Here is a 21,678-nt window from a genome sequence, read left to right on the forward strand (position 1 = left end):
GGTGGGTTCCTATAGGTGACCTCTGTAGGAGGGGGAATTCCCTTCTCAGTTATAGGGCAATAAACAATTAAAGTCCATGGATGGAAAATGAGCTCGTCCTCATCCACAAAATGGTAGTAAATGTAAATGACATTCTAACCTCAAGCTCGGGTAATGTAGTGATTCATGTTTACGGTGGGCTGGTCTCCTGCACCTGGCCTAAAAGAAAACCCATTGACATCACCAGTAGTATGAATATGATGTAACTAATGCAATGTGTTGAAGCTCCTTAAACACATTGGAATCTTAGAAGGGTTTAAACAGTCATTTTGCTGTTCTAAAACATAGCCCAAGTAGCTGCCTTCTAGTAATGTGTAAACCACTCAAAAGGCTACAAGCACACAAATGCATCTGCGGGTTGACTTTATTCTACTGCCAATCCTTCCCTTCGTATGCGTCGGGCCACCCACCCATCTTATGTGAACAGGAAACCTTTTCCAGGATCAAGTTCTTAACATTGTGCCTCAAACATGACTATTCTAAACACGGGCTGTATGACCTAAATCTAGCTTACCCAAATGAGAGGTAGGCCTAAAAAGCTGTGTGCGACCACATCAAGAGAACTGGATATCCTGTTTATCTCTGCATCTACTATTTCAACGGGGCTGCTGTGTCAAGCACTTTAATCACAGAGATCCTATTCATTACTATTCCAATTATATGATTCACACACCTTCTGATAACAAGGATCTGGATCAGTTATTTGGGAGTCGTGATTTAAGAATCAGATAATGACCCACTCTGGCCAACCCCTTGTGTACCAGCAGAGTTTTCGGCCATCCCCGTTTGGACAACCGCCTTGACTTGAATACGTCAATAACCAAATGCCTCATACACCACAGTATCTTCTCTATACTAGCTCGACATGAAAGGACAATTCCATGCATCCAAACCAAGCCTTGACAGTAGTCACTCGTCAATCAATGTTTAACATGTAATTCAGATAAACAATGACAATGTACATCTGAGCGGACATCAGCGTCCAAGGCTCGTATCAAGACAGTTTCAATATCAATGTGTTCTATTCATGTCACTACAGTGACACCTTCACTATGAACAATTTTGCATCCAGCCTTGCAGAATATTTGCATAAATACCAGGCTTTACATGATAACCCATCCAGGCATGCCACAAACAGCAGATCTAGTGGTTCATACATACTATTCAGGTGTTTGATCCTGGAGCGTCGGGTCCCTTAATGAACGAGAGACTTCCTGTATACAAGGAAGTAAAAAGAAGCCAGGTTAATACAACAAAATAGGTCTGTGTAAACATTAAAACGAGTGGTATGATATGCTGCGTCGCCTGCACAGGAAACCATAGCATTTCCTGTGTGTGTGTGTTTATAGTAAAGACCGTGCTCGTTCTTAGATGGTGGGATCAGCTTGTGAAACCACTGGCGGTATCAATGCAAGGCAAAATCACAACTACGGACCTCTGACACACAACATGACTTCCTACAAACTGATAATACATTGGTATGCAATTGACTTGTTCTCATGTGCAATGTCAAGGTGCATGCAAACTCCTGATGAGAGCACGTTGGATGATTGATTTAAATGCATTGCAGAGCCTTAGTCTAAATTCAATCATGTTTTGAATTGCTCTGGTTGCATGCATAATGAAGATCATTGCATGAATTCCCATCAGCCACAAGAGTTGACTGGACTAGTTCATACAATATCTTGGCTGTATTACAGAGAAAGTCTTACCTTCAACTTTGAATGGCATAGTTCTTTGTCAAAAAGCACACAATCAATTAAATCTACAGATATTATTGCCAAACCTTTATCATTTGAGAGGTTTATTTATATTCAATTTCTTATCTCAAAGCATAATGCACAACAATGTGACCACAGAACTAAATAGAACATTAAAAATCTATGAGAAAAACTTTTTCAGAAACGTGTTTTTTGTGCCTTCTAACAAATTGTGACACACCTAAAAAAAACAAAAAAACATTAAACAAATAAAAACCTCATGAACCATTTTTCATAATAATCTTAACTTCACAGGCTATGGAAGATTAACTTGCAGTTTAAGGGCATCATGTCAACCTATTATTTTATGCTCCCATTTGTCCTGCTGAGGTATGCTTTTTGATGTCGTTTTCTGTTCAAGTGTAGGTGGAGAAGTTTCACAAATTAATTTTTTGTGAAGAATCACGCTGGGGTCCTCTCACATGCTGAAGTGATCGCTCACTGGAGGCTTGGCCACCCAGGAGCCGTAGCCTTGCTGCGCTAAGTAGGACCTCAGCACACTCTTGGCCTCCTGGTAGGGCTTGGCCATCATCTAGAAAACCCATTAATGGGACATGGATTATTAATGCTAAACAATGGGACAGGAGACTTCACACATTTGTGAAAGGTAACATCTGAGAGGGTTTGTAATTGATCCTGTCCCACACCCACTCATGGTTTCCTAGTGGAGCTAGTGGGCAGGGCATGAATTCAAATTGAATGGAGCCCAACCGTGGTGGGGGGAGACAAGAGGAGCGTTTTTATTACCTTGGCCTCTCTGTAGGAGACTGTAGCTAGCAGGTCCCGTCTTGAAGCCTCCTGGGCCACCAGGTTGAAGCGACTCAGCATGGCTGCTTTACACAGGCGACTGGCCAGGGCAGGGCCGCTCTTAAACGGAGACCTGACACACAAATCAACATGGCCGTTGTGAAGAATCAGCTAACAGATCACCTGTAGATTCCCTGGGTTTTCAAGTCAGAATGGGGCCTATTTCATATCATGAAGTTCATATTATTTCAGAACATTTGGGGAAAGTCTGACTATGAAATAGTCTTACGCCTCCACCGTCTTGCCCTCCAGGCCGTCCACCACCTCCAGGGAGACGTCCCCCTGGCTCCAGTTGATGCCGTGGCTCCACTGGGCGTTGGTGTTTGCGCCACCCTCAGGGCACGCCGTGGGCACCAGGCTTATGTGGGGCCGGTACACGCAGTAGTACATGGGTAGGCGGGGGGTGATGCCGTCCACACGCTGGTTCACCGCAATCTCCATGCCCCGCACGTCACAGCAGCTCACGTCGCCTGCATTTGAGGATGAGGACGATGGCAGAAGCACTCGCCTTCACTTTACACCATTTGAAAGAAATCTATTCTTTGAAATCAGCCCAGAAGGAAAGACTAGGAGAGAATTTGCATTTTTGTTCCAATCCAGCACTACATCACCTGATACAACTTACGTGCTCGATGACCTGATCAGTTGATGCGTTAAATCAGGTGTGTTAGTGCAGAGATAGAACACAAACGTGCTGTCCACTGGGCTACATACGACTGGAGTTGAGAAACACTGCTTTTCAGACTATTGAGGTGTAACCTATGATTGAGGGACTTGCCTACGAGGATGCTGCTGACGTAGATGGGCTCAGTGAAGTGACTGAGCAGGGCTCCCTGGAAACCCAGCACCTGCCACTGGGTGATCTTGTCACTGGCCGACATGCTAACCACCCTGGAGGCGGCCTGGTCGAAGGTAGGGGAGAAGACTGAGAACACCTTGCCCTCCACCGTCACGTGCAGGCTGATCTGGTTGTTCACCTCCCAGGCTGAGATGGAGAGGGGGTTCAGGCGCCTGAGGGGAGAAAAACATCAAGGCTGAAGGGACAGACAGGCTGGAAAATATCAACTTGGCTATTAGCTGAGTACTGGTGGGGCATAAGGAGTTTTAGAGTTGCCAGTCACTAACAGATTGGATGGGATCTGGGCGGCTCCTTTGGGCATCTGGTTCATGTACAGGTGGAGCGTGATGTTGCTCTTCAGACTGAGCAGCTTGGTGTTCTTGTCCTGCTGGAACATGGACTTCTCCTCAAGGCTGCGATTCTTACTAAAGAACAGCAACAGGTGCCTGTACAGATAACTGCAAATAAAACATGATTATACAGGTATAACTACTACAAACTAATGCATATTTGGTACCCTGAAAGTAATGTGAAATAAGGGAATGTTTGTATGGAATCTTGGTGCTCTAAAGTTTATAAGGAGAACATAGTAGGAGGCAGTGAATGAATGAATGAATTGTTATTGAATATCGCTAGGTTGTAGTGAGAGGGGTTGGAAAAAATATAACCAGCTATGTCAGGTTCATTTGTAATTGCCCTTGACTGACTTACGATGTTGTAAATTACATGATCTAAGCAGTGTTCTCAGAGCATGGAAAAGTTCCAGGAAATACAACAGGAACCACAAAAGAACAATTTGAACTTTCTCACAACCATCTTTGCTTCCTGGATAGAAAGAAAAAAAGGGTGTTTTGAAGGGATGTTTTTTCACATTCATGAATACACTGATTGAGATAAATGTACCGCATCAGTGATCTCCTTGCTGTTACAACTGCATGGGAGTCGTGAAGAACCCGTCCATTTGGTGTAGCGCTCTCCTTAGTGTTGTAATTCCCTGTTCCAATGGCCACCACTTCACATCCACTGGCTAGATGGATGTTCATGAGCCACGCACAGAGAACACATTTACCGGTAACATTCATAATAGCAACTTAAAATGTATCTAATATAATTCAAACGTGCTTTCAGAAAGTATTCAGACCCCTTGACTTCTCCCACATTTTGTTACGTTAGAGCCTTATTCAAAATTTGATTAAATAAAATAAAAATCCTCAGAAATCTACACACACAATATCCTATAATGAAAAAGCAAAAAAATGTTTTTTCTTAATTCAGGATCGGTGGGTCCCCTGCGGGACAGTTGAGCTAACGTAGGCTAATGCGATTAGCATGAGGTTGTAAGTAACAAGTAACATTTCCCAGGACATAGACATGTCTGATGTTGGCAGAAAGCTTAAATTCTTCATCTAACTATACTATCTACTACAGTAGATATTACAGTGAAAAAACACCATGCTATTATTTGAGGAGACTGCAAAGTTTTGAACATGAAAAATTATTACTAAACAAATTAGGCACATTTAGGCAGTCTTGATAGAAAATCTCACAGAAATGCAATGGTTCACTAGATCAGTCTAAAACTTTGCATATACACTGCTGCCACCTAGTGGCAAAAATCAAAATTGCGCTTGGGCTGGAATAATACATTATAGCCTCTCTCTTGCATTTCAAAGATGGTACAAAAAGAACGTTGGCTTTTACTTTGTATTATCTTTTACCAGATCTATTGTGTTATATTCTCCTACATTCCTTTCACATTTCCACAAACTTCAAAGTTTTTCCTTTCAAATGGTACCAAGAATATGCATATCCTTGCTTCAGGCAGGAAGATTTGGGTATTTTATTTTAGACTAAAATTGGGGGAAAAATCCATGAAGTAAAAAATAAAATAATAAATAAATTGTGCATAAGCATTTAGACCCTTATTTACATAAGTATTCGAAATTGTGCTCAGTCGAATCCTGTTTCGATTTATCATCCTTGAGATGTTCATACAACTTTATTGGAGGCACCTGTGGTATATTCAGTTGATTGGACATGATTTGGAAAGACACACAACTGTCTATATAAGATCTCAATGTTGACAGTGCATGTCAGAGCAAAAACCAAGCCATGAGGTCGAAGAAATTGTCTGTAGAGCGCCGAGACAGGATTGTGTCGAGGAAAAGGGTACCAAAAAATGTCTGCAGCATTGAAAGTACCCAATAACAGTGGCCTCCATCACTCTTAAATGGAAGATGTGTTAAACCACCAACAATCTTCCTAGAGCTGGCCGTCCAGACAAACTGAGCAATCGGGGGAGAAGGGCCTTGGTCAGGGAAGTGACCAAGAACCCGATGGTCACTCTTACAGAGCTCCAGAGTTCCTCTGTGGAGATGGGAAAAGGACAACCATCTCTGCAGCACTCCACCAATCAGGCCTTTATGGTAGAGTGGCCAGACGGAAGGCACTCCTCAGTAAAAGGCACATGACAGCCCGCTAGAGTTTTCCAAAAGGCACCTAAAGACTTTCAGACCATGAGAAACAAGATTCTCTGGTCTGATGAAACCAAGATTGAACTCTTTGGTCTGATGCCAAGCGTCATGTCTGGAAGAAACCTGGCATCATCCCTACGGTGAAGTACAGTGGTGGCAGGATCATGCTGTGGGGATGTTTGACAGCGACAGGGGCCAGGAGACCAGTCAGAATTGAGGGAAAGATGAACGAAGCAAAGTACAGAGAGATCCTTGATGAAGTCCTGAGCGCTCTGGAGCAGGTCCTTAGACTGGGGCGAAGGTTCACCTTCCAACAGGACAACAACCCTAAGCACACAGGCAAGACAACGCAGGAGTGGCTTTGGGACAAGTCTCTGAATGTTCGTGAGTAGCCCAGCCGGAGGCTGGACTTGAACCCGATCGAACATCTCTGGAGAGACCTGAAAATAGCTGTGCAGCGACGCTCCCCATCCAACATGACAGAGCTTGAGAGGATCTGCAGAGAAGAAGGGGAGAAACTCCCCAAATACAGGTGTACCAAGCTTGTAGCGTCATACCCAAGAAGACTCTAGGCTGTAATCGCTGCCAAAGGTGCTTCAACAAAGTACTGAGTAAAGGGTCTGAATACTTATGTACATTTTTGAGGTTTTGTTTTTTTGTAAAAATTGTATACATTTCTAAAAACCTGTTTTTGCTTTGTCATTATGGGGTATTGTGTGATGGGGGGGGGGGGGACTAATTCATTTTAGAATAAGTAACGTAACAAAATGTAGAGAAGTCAAGGGGTCTGAATACTTTCCAAATACACTGTGTGTACAGTACTGGGCAGAAGTTTAAGGTAGGTGTGAAAAAAGGCTGTAAAGTAAGAATGCTTTCAAAAATAGACATGGTAATAGTTTAGATTTATCAATTAACAAAATGCAAAGTGAGTGAACATAAGAAAAATCTACATAAATCAATATTTGGTGTGACCACCCTTTGCCTTCAAAAACACATCCATTATTCTAGATACACTTGCACAAAGTTTTTGAAGTAACTCGGCAGGTAGGTTGGCCCAAACATCTTGGAGAACTAACCACAGTCTTCTGTGGATTTAGGCAGCCTCAGGTGCTTCTCTCTCTTCATGTAATCCCAGAGACTCAATGATGTTGAGATCAGGGGTCTGTGGGTGCCATACCATCATTTCCAGGTCGTTGTCATACTGCAGAATAAAATGTGGGGCCAATCAGATGCTTCCCTGATGGTATTGCATGATGCATAAGTATCTGCCTGTGCTTCTCAGCATTGAGGCCATTAATTCTGACCAAATCCCCAACTCCATTTGCAGAAATGCAGCCCCAAACTTGCAAGGAACCTCCACCATGCTTCACTGTTGCCCGCAGACACTCATTTGTGTATCGCTCTCCAGCCCTTCGGCGAACAAACTGCCTTCTGCTACAGCCAAATATTTCAAATGTTGACTCATCAGTCCAGAGCACCTGCTGCCATTCTTCTGCACCCCAGTTCGTGTGTTTCCATGCATAGTTGAGTCGCTTGGCCTTGTTTCCACGTCGGAGGTATGGATTTTTGGCCGCAAGTCTTCCATGAAGGCCACTTCTGACCAGACTTCTCCGCGCAGTAGATGGGTGTACCAGTGTCCCACTGCTGAACATCTTCGGGCTGCGAAGAGACGTAAGCATAATGTGTTTTTCATCTGCTGCAGTAAGTGTCCTTGGCCGACCACTGCGTCTACGGTCCTCAACGTTGCCCGTTTCTTTGTGCTTCTTCAAAAGAGCTTGGACATCTGGAAACCCCTGTCAGCCTTGACATTTCTGCCTGGGAGAGACCTTGCTGATGCCGTATAAAGACCTTATGTCTTGTTGCAGTGCTCAGTCTTGCCATGGTATGTATGACTTTTGACAAACTGACTTGAGCAACCTCACCTTGTTAGCGGAGTTTGGCTGTTCCTCACCCAGTTGTATTCCTCCTACACAACTGTTTCTGTTTCAGTTACTGATTGTATTTCAACCTACATATTGAATTGATGATCATTAGCACCTGTTTGGTATAATTGTTTAATGATACACCTGACTATATGCCTACAAATCTGTGACTTTGTGCAAGTGTACCTAGAAGAATTGATGCTGTTTTGAAGGCAAAGGGTGGTTACACCAAATATGGATTTCATTTTGATTTTCCTTGTTCACTCACTTTGCATTTAGTTGATTGCTAAATATAATCTATTAACATGTCTATTTTTTCACACCTGCCTAAAACTTTTGCACAGTACTGTATATAACATTTAAATGTAGCCAATATATAACCAGACATGGAAAAAGAGTGTCTCCCAGTGCCTCCTTAATTACGTGACTGAGTGATAAATGCTGCCACTGTGCTCCTGCAGGCAGAGACCTCGGGGTAGCTGTCGATCAGCTTACTCAGCAGCTCTCTCACTGCCTGGGGAACATGCTCGTTGATGGGGTTCTGACGCTCTGCGGTACAGTAGGGGGAAAAAACACCATCACTGCTTAATGTCCAGAAACAACCCCTAACATGTCATCGTTTGCAGATCAAAATCCAATAGTTTTAAGCAACTTTGACAAACAATGTGCTTTCCAACAACTACAAAACATAAATAAAATAACTGAATAATTAAAAAATAAATGACTTGCCATAAATGGTTCTTCTAGGATGGATCTCTGAGCCTGTAGACTGACTCTCTTTCACTGGCAAGGGAGGAGGGCCATCTGAAACCACACACTATCTTATATTGACAGTCCATTTACAAACCATTCCCTAAAACATTGAATTTGAATTGAAAATCGATTTCCAATTACAGACATTTCATCAAACTAGTTGGTACAGCTATTCACCCAACGCCTCTGGAAGCAGAGAATCTCCATCCAAGGTGGGCAGCAGGTCCTCAAGGGCCAGCTGAGCTGCACTGGCCCTGGCCTCCTTCTTATTGATCCCCATCCCAGTCTTGTACTTCACCCCGTCAATCACGACACAGAAGGCAAAGTAGAAGCCTGGGATGTTACCTGGACAGTCATCACATCATATTACTGAACATGTATATACACTGCCATGAATAAGAGCCTATGGATGGAGGATCAATGGAGGACATGGTTTGAGACGTACCTGTGGTTACCGTTTCCTTTAACTCAACCTGGAACTGTAGAACCTGAGAGAGCTGGTAAAGAGCTGACACTGCATGGGTCTCACCCCGCTTGTATCGGTCAATCAACTCTTGGGGAATGCTTTTCGATCTGATGCCACCACCTGTGGCAGAACAACAAGACAACCAAACAACAGTTTCTGGTGCTAGTGCCAAAGTGGGATGGGTGGCCATTTTCACCTTCACAAAGCACAGAAACCAACAGGACCCATCCCTTTCACACCAACAGGACCCATCCCCCATAAGCACAGAAACCAACAGGACCCATCCCTTTCACACCAACAGGACCCATCCCCCGTAAGCACAAACCAACCGGACCCATCCCTTTCACAACATTTACTTAAGCTTACAATTGGTGTTGCAAGCCGGGTCAAAGAGGTTTTTGTTAACTTCTGAGACAGCCGGAGACACATATGCCACTGCCAATCCAGGTGGGGCACAAATATTTTTCTTGAGGATTTGGGCAAAGCTGGCACCCCTAGAACCACGAAATGATCCACCTCGAGTCCAAGCCATCTTGGAAACTGTAGAAAAAGAGTAACATGTTATTCATACATAGCAGCCGTGTGTTATTTTCCCAAAGTTGGTCATAGGTTTATGCACTGGACTGCAAACAGGCCTCGCCCAACTTCCAATAGCCTGGATACCAGTCTCTGCTCTTTTGCTCGTTATTGAATTGTGATTGCAACTGACACTAGAGGGCAGTATTTACACATTTTTTAAGTTGTTGGTAAGAGAGAATAGCTACCTAGTTGGAATGCATTGCTTGACTGCCATGCGGGCGATAAGCACAATATATGTTGTAAACTGCAGCACCCCAAATTATTCGTTCTCAAGTTTGTTTGTTGAGCAGACTGTAGGTTTAAGGTCTACAAAGCTGTCTCCATTACAGGTCCAAATAAAGTTTTTTTTTAAAGGTCAACCGATTATAATTTTTCAACGCCGATACCAGTTATTGGAGGACCAAAAAAAGCCGATACCGATTAATCGGACGATTTACACACACACACACACACACACACACACACACAGCTCAAAAAAATAAAGGGAACACTTAAACAACACAATGTAACTCCAAGTCAATCACATTTCTGTGAAATCAAACTGTCCACTTAGGAAGCAACACTGATTGACAATAAATTTCACATGCTGTTGTGCAAATGGAATAGACAACAGGTGGAAATTATAGGCATTTAGCAAGACACCCTCAATAAAGGATTGGTTCTGCAGGTGGGGACCACAGACCACTTCTCAGTTCCTATGCTTCCTGGCTGATGTTTTGGTCACTTTTGAATGCTGGCGGTGCTTTCACTCTAGTGGTAGCATGAGACGGAGTCTACAACCCACAAAAGTGGCTCAGGTAGTGCAGCTCATCCAGGATGGCACATCAATGCGAGCTGTGGCAAGAAGGTTTGCTGTGTCTGTCAGCGTAGTGTCCAGAGCATGGAGGCGCTACCAGGAAACAGGCCAGTACATCAAGAGACGTGGAGGAGGCCGTAGGAGGGCAACAACCCAGCAGCAGGACTGCTACCCCCGCCTTTGTGCAAGGAGGAGCAGGAGCACTGCCGGAGCCCTGCAAAATGACCTCCAGCAGGTACAAATGTGCATGTGTCTGCACAAACGGACAGAAACAGACTCCATGAGGGTGGTATGAGGGCCCGGCGTCCACAGTTGGGGGTTGTGCTTACAGCCCAACACCGTGCAGGACGTTTGGCATTTGCCAGAGAACACCAAGATTGGCAAATTCGCCACTGGTGCCCTGTGCTCTTCACAGATGAAAGCAGGTTCACACTGAGCACATGTGACAGACGTGACAGAGTCTGGAGACGCCGTGAAGAACGTTCTGCTGCCTGCAACATCCTCCAGTTTGGCGGTGGGTCAGTCATGGTGTGGGGTGGCATTTTTGGGGGGGCCGCACAGCCCTCCATGTGCTCGCCAGAGGTAGCCTGACTGCCATTAGGTACCAAGATGAAATCCTCAGACTCCTTGTGAGACCATATGCTGTTGCGGTTGGCCCTGGGTTCCTCCTAATGCAAGACAATGCTAGACCTCATGTGGCTGGAGTGTGTCAGCAGTTCCTGCAAGAAGAAGGCATTGATGCTATGGACTGGCCCGCCCGTTCCCCAGACCTGAATCCAATTGAGCACATCTGGGACATCATGTCTCGCTCCATCCACCAACACCACATTACACCACAGACTGTCCAGGAGTTGGCGGATGCTTTAGTCCAGGTCTGGGAGGAGATCCCTCAGGAGACCGTCCGCCACCTCATCTGGAGCATGCCCAGGCGTTGTAGGGAGGTCATACAGGCACGTGGAGGCCACACACACTACTGAGCCTCATTTTGACTTGTTTTAAGGACATTACATCAAAGTTGGATCAGCCTGTAGTGTGGTTTTCCACTTTCATTTTGAGTGTGACTCCAAATCCAGACCTCCGTGGGTTGATAAATTTGATTTCCATTGATAGTTTTTGTGTGATTTTGTTGTCAGCACATTCAACTATGTAAAGAAAAAAGTATTTAATAAGAATATTTCATTCATTCAGATCTAGGATGTGTTATTTTAGTGTTCCCTTAATTTTTTTGAGCAGTATATATATATATATATATATATATATATATATATATATATATATATTTGTAATAATGACAATTACAACAGTACTGAATGAACAATGAACACTTATTTTAACTTAATATAACACATCAATAAAAATCAACTTAGTCTCAAATAAATAAATAAACATTCAATTTGGTTTAAATAAGGCTAAAATAAAGTGTTGGAGAAGAAAGTAAAAGTGCAATATGTACCATGTCAAAAATCTAACGTTTAAGTTTCTTGCTCAGAACATATGAAAGCTGGTGGGTCCTTTTAACATGAGTCTTCAACATTCCCAGGTAAGAAGTTTCATGTTATAGTTATTATAGGACTATTTCTCTATACCATTTGTATTTCATATAGCTTTGACTATTGGATGTTCTAATAGGTACTTTAGTATTGCCAGCCTAATCTTGGGAGTTGATCGGCTTGAAGTCATAAACAGCGCAATGCTTGAAGCACAGCGAAGAGCTGCTTGCAAATGCAGGACAGTGCTGTTGAACGGATGCTTACGAGCCTGCTGCTGCCTACCACCGCTCAGTCAGACTGCGCTATTAAATCAGACTTATTTATGACATAATAACACACAGAAATACGAGCCTTAGGTCATTAATATGGTAAAATCCGGAAACTATCATTTCGAAAACAAAACGTTTATTCTTTCTGTGAAATACAGAACCGTTCCGTATTTTATCTAACGGGTGGCATTCATAAAACTTAAATATTCATTTTACATTGCACAACCTTCAATGTTATGTCATAATTACGTAAAATTCTGGCAAATTAATTTGCAACGAGCCAGGCGGCTCAAACTGTTGCATATACCCTGACTCTGCATGCAATGAACGCAAGAGAAGTGACACAATTTCCATAGTTTAATATTGCCTGCTAACATGAATATCTTTTAACTAATTATGCAGGTTTAAAAAAATATACTTCTGTGTTTTGATTTTTAGAAAGGCATTGATGTTTATGGTTAGGTACATTCGTGCAACGATTGTGCTTTTTTCGCAAATGCACTTTTGTTAAATCATCCCCCGTTTGGCGAAGTTGGCTGTCTTTGTTAGGATGAAATAGTCTTCACACAGTTCACAACGAGCCGGACGGCCCAAACTGTTGCATATACCCTGACTCTGTTGCAAGAGAAGTGACACAATGTACCTAGTTACAATAAATTCATGTTAGCAGGCAATATTAACTAAATATGCAAGTTAAAAAATTTATACTTGTGTATTGATTTTAAGAAAGGCGATGTTTATGGTTAGGTTCACATTGGTGCAACGACCGTGCTTTTTTTGCGAACGCGCTTGTTAAATTACCCGTTTGGCGGAGTAGGCTGTGATTCAATGATAAATTAACAGGCACCGCATCGATTATATGCAACGCAGGACAAGCTAGATAAACTAGTAATATCATCAATCATGTGTAGTTAACTAGTGATTATGTTAAGATAGTTTATAAGATACGTTTAATGCCATCTAGCATCTTACCTTGGCTCCTTGCTGCACTCGCATAACAGGTAGTCAGCCTGCCATGCAGTCTCCCCGTGGAGTGCAATGTAATCGGCCATGATCGGTGTCCAACAATGCCGATTACCGATTGCTATGAAAACCTGAAATCGGCCCTAATTAAAATTGGCCATTTCGATTAATTGGTCGACCTCTAGTCTCCATCACACCATTTAATAATGAATTCATTACATTTCATCGTGCAAATATGTCTTTTTCCTTCTCCATGCTGTTATTGCTGCCTGCAGCATGATCAATTACACACCGGTAGTGTCCATCGCCCCTGCCTGTCTGGCACTGTTTCCCTGCAGTTCTGTTAATAACGGTGAGGGCAGATGTTCAGCAGGTGCGAGCGAAGAACAGTGTGTGCCAGCTAGTCCTAAGGAGGCCTCCGGTACACAGCAGGCGGGAGCCACACCGTGTGCTAGCTATCTAGCTAGCACACAGCAATGGCCCCCCGCCTTCCGCCTACTGTGTGCCTGAGTAGTTAGCGGTGGGGGCAACACCAGTAGACAGTGTCCTTTGCCGCTGCCTGTCGGGCATGGTTTTCTCCAGTACACAGCAGGCGGAGGCGACACGGTGTGCTAGCTAGCTAACTAGCAAACTATCGCACAGTGGAGCTAGCTAGCACACGGTGTCGCTCCAGCCTCGCGCCTGCTGTACTAGTGGGAGGCAGCCGGTAGACAGTGTCCTTTGGTTCTGTTAATGATGGTGAGCGCAGGTGTTCGGCAGTCGGGAGTGAAACAACTCAAAATACTTTTATTTCCCTTTTGACTCAAAGGGGCAATGGGATGCTTGAGAGGGGGGGTGTTCATGAAGGAACCAATGACGTACAATAATACCTTTCAGAGTTTTGGCAGTTCCATCTCACCAACAAAACAAAAACAAAAACAACAACGTACACCATACGGCAAGTGAGGAGTGATGGGTCGTTCGCGAACGAGTCGGCTCTAAGAGCCGGCTCTTGTAGGTGAACGTTGGGAGCCGGCTCGCATATCAGAAGAGACAAATCTATTTATAAAAAAATAAAGATTTAAATTAATAGAATTAACTAATTCAAAGAACAAAAAAATAAAATATAGGCCTAAATGCTCAAGCGCACACACATTCGTTCTGACTGTCTGCTCAGACTAAGTCTCACCTGTTGTTCCTGTCAATCAGACACGCAGTGTAAACCAATGAACCAAAGATGCGTGAGGGAGGGCCGAGCCAACTCACTCACTGTCACACACTTAGCAGCCGAGGAGAGCGAGGAAGGACAGCTGTGAAAACAACAGCTGGAAAATGAGTCGGAAGCACAGTAGCATTTGGATGCATTTTAATAATGTAGTCAATGTTAGAGCAGTTTAGAATTAGCCAAAACAAAATCTCATATAAAGCCTGTTCTACGCACAACCTACACCAGCATATGCGAACTGTGCACACAACTGTGAAGCTAGCTGTAGCGGAGGGTCGAGAAACTAGCGGGCCTGCTAGTGATAGAGCCACCACCTCCACACATGGAGATGTATCCACTCAGTCAAGTAGGCCTACTCCGCAACCCACAGCAACGCAGTCTTCTATGGACCAGTTTATGCCAAAGTCTATGTCTGTAGCAAAACAAGGCCAAATTGATATTGAATTGGCTAAAATGATTGCCACCGATTTCCAACCATTTTCCATCGTGGAGGACAGAGGTTTTAGAAATTATAGCAATAGTCTAAATCCAATGTACATAATTCCAAGCAGGAAAACACTTTCAAAATCACTTATTCCACAACTGTACGAGAGCACACAGGCTTCAGTGCGGGAAATAGTCCAAAAAGCTACTGCAGTTTGCCTTACCACTGACTGCTGGACATCAAGGGTAACCACTTCTTACATGTCGGTTACATGTCACTTCATTGAAGACTTTTCGATGTCTAGCTGGACAAATTGAAAGCAGCTGTGAAAGCAGCTGTGGAATAGTTCCACAGGAGCACAGTAGGTGCTGAAAACTAAAGTCTACACAATGCCAGATGGGCTGCAATATAAGATGGAATTCAACATTTTATATGTTGAGGCTGTTTCTTGAGTCAAAGGATGCCATCATCTCTACCCTGGCGATTGTCAATGCACCTGTTGATGCTCTGACCCAAGAGGAATGGGAGGTGGAGGAGGAGGTGTACAGAGTCCTGGAACCCTTTGAGCAGGTCACTGTGGAGATCAGTGGAGAGAGGTACGGTAAGCAGTTATTACTACATCATTATTTAATCCTGTATTATACAGTGCCTTGCGAAAGTATTCGGCCCCCTTGAACTTTGCGATCTTTTGCCACATTTCAGGCTTCAAACATAAAGATATAAAACTGTATTTTTTTGTGAAGAATCAACAACAAGTGGGACACAATCATGAAGTGGAACGACATTTATTGGATATTTCAAACTTTTTTAACAAATCAAAAACTGAAAAATTGGGCGTGCAAAATTATTCAGCCCCCTTAAGTTAATACTTTGTAGCGCCACCTTTTGCTGCGATTACAGCTGTAAGTCGCTTGGGGTATGTCTCTATCAGTTTTGCACATCGAGAGACTGAATTTTTTTCCCATTCCTCCTTGCAAAACAGCTCGAGCTCAGTGAGGTTGGATGGAGAGCATTTGTGAACAGCAGTTTTCAGTTCTTTCCACAGATTCTCGATTGGATTCAGGTCTGGACTTTGACTTGGCCATTCTAACACCTGGATATGTTTATTTTTGAACCATTCCATTGTAGATTTTGCTTTATATTTTGGATCATTGTCTTGTTGGAAGACAAATCTCCGTCCCAGTCTCAGGTCTTTTGCAGACTCCATCAGGTTTTCTTCCAGAATGGTCCTGTATTTGGCTCCATCCATCTTCCCATCAATTTTAACCATCTTCCCTGTCCCTGCTGAAGAAAAGCAGGCCCAAACCATGATGCTGCCACCACCATGTTTGACAGTGGGGATGGTGTTCAGGGTGATGAGCTGTGTTGCTTTTACGCCAAACATAACGTTTTGCATTGTTGCCAAAGGGTTCAATTTTGGTTTCATCTGACCAGAGCACCTTCTTCCACATGTTTGGTGTGTCTCCCAGGTGGCTTGTGGCAAACTTTAAACAACACTTTTTATGGATATCTTTAAGAAATGGCTTTCTTCTTGCCACTCTTCCATAAAGGCCAGATTTGTGCAATATACGACTGATTGTTGTCCTATGGACAGAGTCTCCCACCTCAGCTGTAGATCTCTGCAGTTCATCCAGAGTTATCATGGGCCTCTTGGCTGCATCTCTGATCAGTCTTCTCCTTGTATGAGCTGAAAGTTTAGAGGGACGGACAGGTCTTGGTAGATTTGCAGTGGTCTGATACTCCTTCCATTTCAATATTATCGCTTACACAGTGCTCCTTGGGATGTTTAAAGCTTAGGAAATCTTTTTGTATCCAAATCCGGCTTTAAACTTCTTCACAACAGTATCTCGGACCTGCCTGGTGTGTTCCTTGTTCTTCATGATGCTCTCTGCGCTTTTAACGGACCTCTGTCACAGTGCATGTGCATTTATACGGAGACTTGATTACACACAGGTGGATTGTATTTATCATCATTAGTCATTTAGGTCAACATTGGATCATTCAGAGATCCTCACTGAACTTCTGGAGAGAGTTTGCTGCACTGAAAGTAAAGGGGCTGAATAATTTTGCACGTCCAATTTTTCAGTTTTTGATTTGTTTTTGATTTGTTAAAAAAATGTGAAATATCCAATAAATGTCGTTACACTTCATGATTGTGTCCCACTTGTTGTTGATTCTTCACAAAAAAATAGTTTTATATCTTTATGTTTGAAGCCTGAAATGTGGCAAAAGGTCGCAAAGTTCAAGGGGGCCGAATACTTTCGCAAGGCACTGTATATGTAAATGAGCAGTAGATGAGAATGTAGTATCAGTAGACAAAACATGAACTAATAAGTTACTGGTCTCTCTTTTCAGCTATATGACAGCCTCAAAAATGATACTCCTGTGTAAGGGTCTGCAGCGAATCACAGCCAACCGCCAGAGAGAAGCAAAGTAACCACAGGACATGTGACAGAGTTGATGGACACCCTATGTTCATCAATGTACAGAAAGTTCCACAGAATGGAATATAATCACGTGCTATCAGAAACCGCTGCACTTGACCCCAGATTTAAGAATTTAGCCTTCAGTGATGCCAGAACGATTGATGAGGCTCTTCAAAGAATAACCTCAGCAGCAGGGAGGGACAGCCCCAGCAGTCAGCTGGCTCAGGCACCAGGGCAACAGGAAGAAGAGGGATCAGATGGAGCAGAAGCACCAGCAGTAGTGCCACAAACGTCTGCTGTTTGACGAGAGAGCAACCCGGGATGCAGCACGAAGGAATCGCTCTGCAGATGCCATAATGGAGGTCCGATCCTAATAGAAGGAGCCCCTCCTCCAAAGATCTGCAGATCCTCTGAGCTGGTGGAAGAACAAGGCCTCTGTCTAGCCACGGCTATCTAAAGTCATGACAGGGAGACTCTACATAGTGGCCACATCCGTTCCCTCTGAGAGGGCCTTCTCGAAAACGGGACAAGTAATTACTGAGAGAAGACACCACATCAGGCCCTCGAAAGTGAGGCAGCTTGCATTTCTGAATGCAAATCTCTCATAAAAGCAAAACATGGTCAGCATTGCTGTGTGCTGCTGGTTATAACATGGCAATAAAGAAGAGAGAGAAAAGAGGGACTAGTTTAATGTTTTAAGTGGGATGCTGCAGTTTTGCACATTGTTATTTATTTTTCTTTGATATGGTGCAATATTCTATTATGCTGTTAGAAGTTTGTGTTCGTTTTGAATTGTTACATTTATATGCACTTTGTTGATATACATTAAAAAAGTTATACTTTAAATGCAAATGTTTAATAGTATTCTTTTTCATAACAAACCAATGCATTTTTAAATACATTGTGGTTAAGGTAGAGTATGATTTAATTTAATAAGAATTGTTTTAACACCAATCATAGTCAAACTATCACAAACTGTTTGACTTGAAAAAATATAACTTTTTTTTTTTAAAGAGCCATTTGGGAACCAAAGGAGCCGGCTCACTGAAAAGAGCCGGAATGCCCATCACTAAAGCATAACACAGTATAAAAAAAAACTGAAGTCAGGGAAACAGGAAAGAGGTATCCTGCATGTTTTCAAGTTAAAAGTCTCCATTCTCTATTACTCCTCAGTTGAGTTTACTTCACATTTAGGAAGCGAATGCAATGGATTTGTTTGCCAGCGCAAGTCTGGACAGCATTAGCTGTATTATGCCTAAAACAGTGAAGTTTCAGTCTGCTAGGTGTATCTCCACAGCATGGGCATATCTCTGGGTGACGTGGACATCCCCATGCATCCACCTCATCAAAATATGACTAATTCAATATTGCACCATCACATTCTCTGGGCTCCATCTGCAATCAAAACCAGTAGTATCTACCAGGAATAATGAATCATAACAAGTAGTATCTACCAGGAATAATGAATCATAACCAGTAGTATCTACCAGGAATAATGAATCATAACCAGTAGAATCTACCAGGAATAATGAAACATAGAAGAATAATTGATGACTATATGAATTACGTATGACCACTGTAGTCTTTGACACTCAAAATATATTTTTTTAATTGACTATTTTGATATATATTTCATCGCTAAAAATCTTGCCAAAGCATATTGTGTAGGAGGGGTTAATATGAATTTAAAACAATTTTACATATGAAAATCAGTCATGGACATATGGACATTGAAATGAACAAGGGAGAGGTTAAACGTAGGCTAAATCTGGCATAAGCTTATTTCCACACTTTACAATAACTCTGTTGTAACTCAAGTAATATAGTTCCCAGTGGTTTTAGGTAGTCTCCAAATAGGTTATTCCCTCCATCGCGACAGAGCTTGTGATCTCCATGCAGCACCACTCGCCTTCGGAAAAGCACCCCTCAGCCTCAGAAGATGCCCTTCTGGAGGCCTGCAGCCATAGTCATTATACCCCAAATGTAGGCCTATTTGCCTACTAGCCAAATAAAGTGCAGAGCATTCATGATGCCTGAAACTCATCATTCCAACATATTTGAACATTTAATTCATCCTTCATTCAGTTCAGTCATCTATTCAGTCATATGTCTGAGTTGCAAAATAAACTAAATCAAAGAGAATAGAACAGTCTTATCCATTTATTTATTATAATCCATGTGTGTATTCAAAATATCTAAATTCTACAAAGTTCTTCAGCCTATCACTTTAATAATTAAATGTTTAATTAGGCCTATCCAAAAAAAGGAAGGTCTAGCCAGGTGCCGGTGGCGCGAGTGCAGCCCCGGTAAAAATAGTCGCGAACTGCACATCACTAGAAATTACGCGTGACGGATCTCAGTCGTCATCAGGTAAACGCGGCCTATGCAGTAGCTAGTCATGTAGTTAACGTTAGTTACATTACTGCGTCTCTGCGTTTACAAACGGTATCTACCTAGCTGGCACGTCGTCAAAATCAAATTCAATTTGCTGATAGCTAAAACGTGTGTTAACTATGTAGCGAGTTAGCCAACATCTTGTAGAACTGTCTGAAGCTAGTTATTGCACGTGGGGATATAGTTAACGTTACTGTAGCTAAATAGTTACTTGGCTAGGTACCTATTGACAAACATTTCCAAAATAGTCATTTTATACTAGCTGATAACCAGCTAGCTAATTCAAAAACAGCACCTAACGTTACCTGCTGTCTTGAATGTCAAGTGCGGTTAGCGGGTCAGTCACTCAGCAGATTCTGCATGAACGCAGTTGAAATTTTAAAGGATGCAGGTCCCTGATAGGTTATTTCTTGAGTGTCGTGTCAAAACATTCCGAAACCAAGGTGAATGCAAATTAGGGCACTAAACGTTTTTGCCAGGCAATTTTTTGGGGGGCCATATTCCCAAATATCTCACTTGGGATTTGCGTTAGAATTTAAGTAGTATCAGCATGAGGAAGAAAAAAAAAGAATATATATATATATATATAGTAGCATGGAAAAATGTTTGACCCACGAAACACTGATGCTCATCTCCATTCATAGATTCCAGCTGAGGGCTAATTGAATGGGTGGCCAATGTGGCATCCTTGCGAGATGAGGGGATTGTGTTTGCCGGGGTGCCAAGTTTGTTTGTACTCTCTTGGCAACTCCTCATGTTTTTTTTATTCCAAACATGTTTAGTTTGACTATGACAATTGAGTATGCAAAAACACAAACCTGTCTGGGATCAGGCTATGATTGTGTGTCTGCCAATATAATTTTATCATTTATCAATTTTATCATTTGCCATTCATTACAGAAAGGGACCATTTATTTTGCCATAGTAAGTCATTGATTTTCTTCTGCATTATTGGACCTTTGTGCTTGTTTTGTGTGAAGAGCTTCAAGCCTACTATTTGCAACTCTGAGACTAGAGACTAGAGGGCAGTATTTACACATAAATACATGACTACATTTGAACCCTTCTGTTTCAATACCCGTCTACAGTTTATAACAAATATCTATCTACCTTTAAGAAAATCTAACAAATTACTGTGTTCAATATGTAATGCAACTGATGTGACAGAAAGTCATTGACACCCTATAATTTTACATTTGGTGAATGTGAACTGTAATTCTGCATTTGGTGTCTGAGTCACATCATTAGATGGCCCTAGAAGCCAATCCCTCAATGTATTAAATGACATGTGTGATTTGGGCAGAAAACTATCCCTAGTTTATGAAATTTGTTAGCAAATTCATAATCTTTCATTTGTTTTGATGGATGACCATAGATTATGGAGTGACACATTTCTATCAGAGAAATACAGAAATATGCCATTAGCCTCTGCAATGCCCCTACCATAGAGTGCCCTCTCCCCAGCTCATGTTTGCCCTGACAGCACCCCCTTGTTGATAAATAACAGCACTGGCTCTCCAGCCTGGAGCAATCGCCTCCAGCTGCAGCTCCCCAATGCTCCGTCTCCACAGCAGAGATTGAATCTTCCCCATTCATTAGACTAAGTGGATGAGGTTCTCTAATAGGAGCTCCCTTCCCCTCAATAATTGTCGTTGATTGGCATAAATTAGACCCTAGTTGCCAGACGAGTGATTCTCGACGACGATAATCCGATTCCCAACTCAAACTAATAGGATTTTAACTTGGGCTTGGCCTAATGTCCGTCTGCAGACCCTGGCTGTGGCCCTGTGCCCTAGCCAACCAGTGCCCTCTGGATCATATCTGTCTGTCTGTGTGTGTGTGTGTGTGTGCTGCTGTGTCGTCCTTCCATGTGCACAGATTGCCAGTCGTACTCTGCCCTTATGACTCATTCCCAGAAAGACATACAAAGACATTAAATTGATAGGAAATGTATACAGGTTATAGTCAGAGACAGAACATGGGAAAAGCCTGAGGTCTTTCAACATCTGACTCAGTGAGGGATGGGATACTCACTTTGATTGAATTCCAGGAACCCATCATTTAACTCAAATTT

General features: G+C 42.7%; 1 protein-coding gene across 5 annotated transcripts; it reads right to left on the bottom strand.

Annotated features, from left to right (window-relative positions):
* Positions 1-1,946: 1,946 nt before the first annotated feature.
* Positions 1,947-20,033, bottom strand: adad1 (adenosine deaminase domain containing 1 (testis-specific)). Of its 5 annotated transcripts, XM_031798488.1 has the most exons (13): positions 15,008-15,268; positions 14,325-14,445; positions 9,426-9,599; positions 9,039-9,179; positions 8,771-8,938; positions 8,570-8,644; positions 8,264-8,389; positions 4,348-4,471; positions 3,732-3,902; positions 3,385-3,617; positions 2,836-3,076; positions 2,547-2,679; positions 1,947-2,331 (listed from the first exon to the last, which is right to left on the bottom strand). In XM_031798488.1, the coding sequence occupies exons 3-13, from the start codon at positions 9,589-9,591 to the stop codon at positions 2,218-2,220; spliced, it is 1,692 nt and encodes a 563-aa protein (XP_031654348.1). In that variant the 5' UTR covers positions 9,592-9,599; positions 14,325-14,445; positions 15,008-15,268; the 3' UTR covers positions 1,947-2,217. The 5 variants fall into 5 exon arrangements, with proteins under 5 accessions (XP_031654348.1, XP_031654351.1, XP_031654350.1 ...); XM_031798491.1 differs by lacking the exons at positions 14,325-14,445; positions 15,008-15,268 and adding an exon at positions 19,910-20,033 and having other exon boundaries at positions 3,732-3,869; XM_031798490.1 differs by lacking the exons at positions 14,325-14,445; positions 15,008-15,268 and adding an exon at positions 19,910-20,033 and having other exon boundaries at positions 3,732-3,890.
* Between the last annotated feature and the right edge of the window lie 1,645 nt (positions 20,034-21,678).

The sequence above is a fragment of the Oncorhynchus kisutch genome, linkage group LG19, assembly GCF_002021735.2.
Source record: "Oncorhynchus kisutch isolate 150728-3 linkage group LG19, Okis_V2, whole genome shotgun sequence".
Classification (NCBI taxonomy): Eukaryota; Metazoa; Chordata; class Actinopteri; order Salmoniformes; family Salmonidae; genus Oncorhynchus; species Oncorhynchus kisutch.

Coding starts and splice junctions, on each gene's coding strand:
- adad1 (XM_020509236.2), bottom strand. CDS start 9,591: ATGGCTTGGACTCGAGGTGGATCATTTCGTGGTTCTAGGGGTGCCAGC. Junction 3,903..4,347: donor GCAAGGAGATCACTGATGCG/GTACATTTATCT, acceptor TTTTATTTGCAG/TTATCTGTACAGGCACCTGT. Junction 2,332..2,546: donor TCTCCTACAGAGAGGCCAAG/GTAATAAAAACG, acceptor TGGGTTTTCTAG/ATGATGGCCAAGCCCTACCA.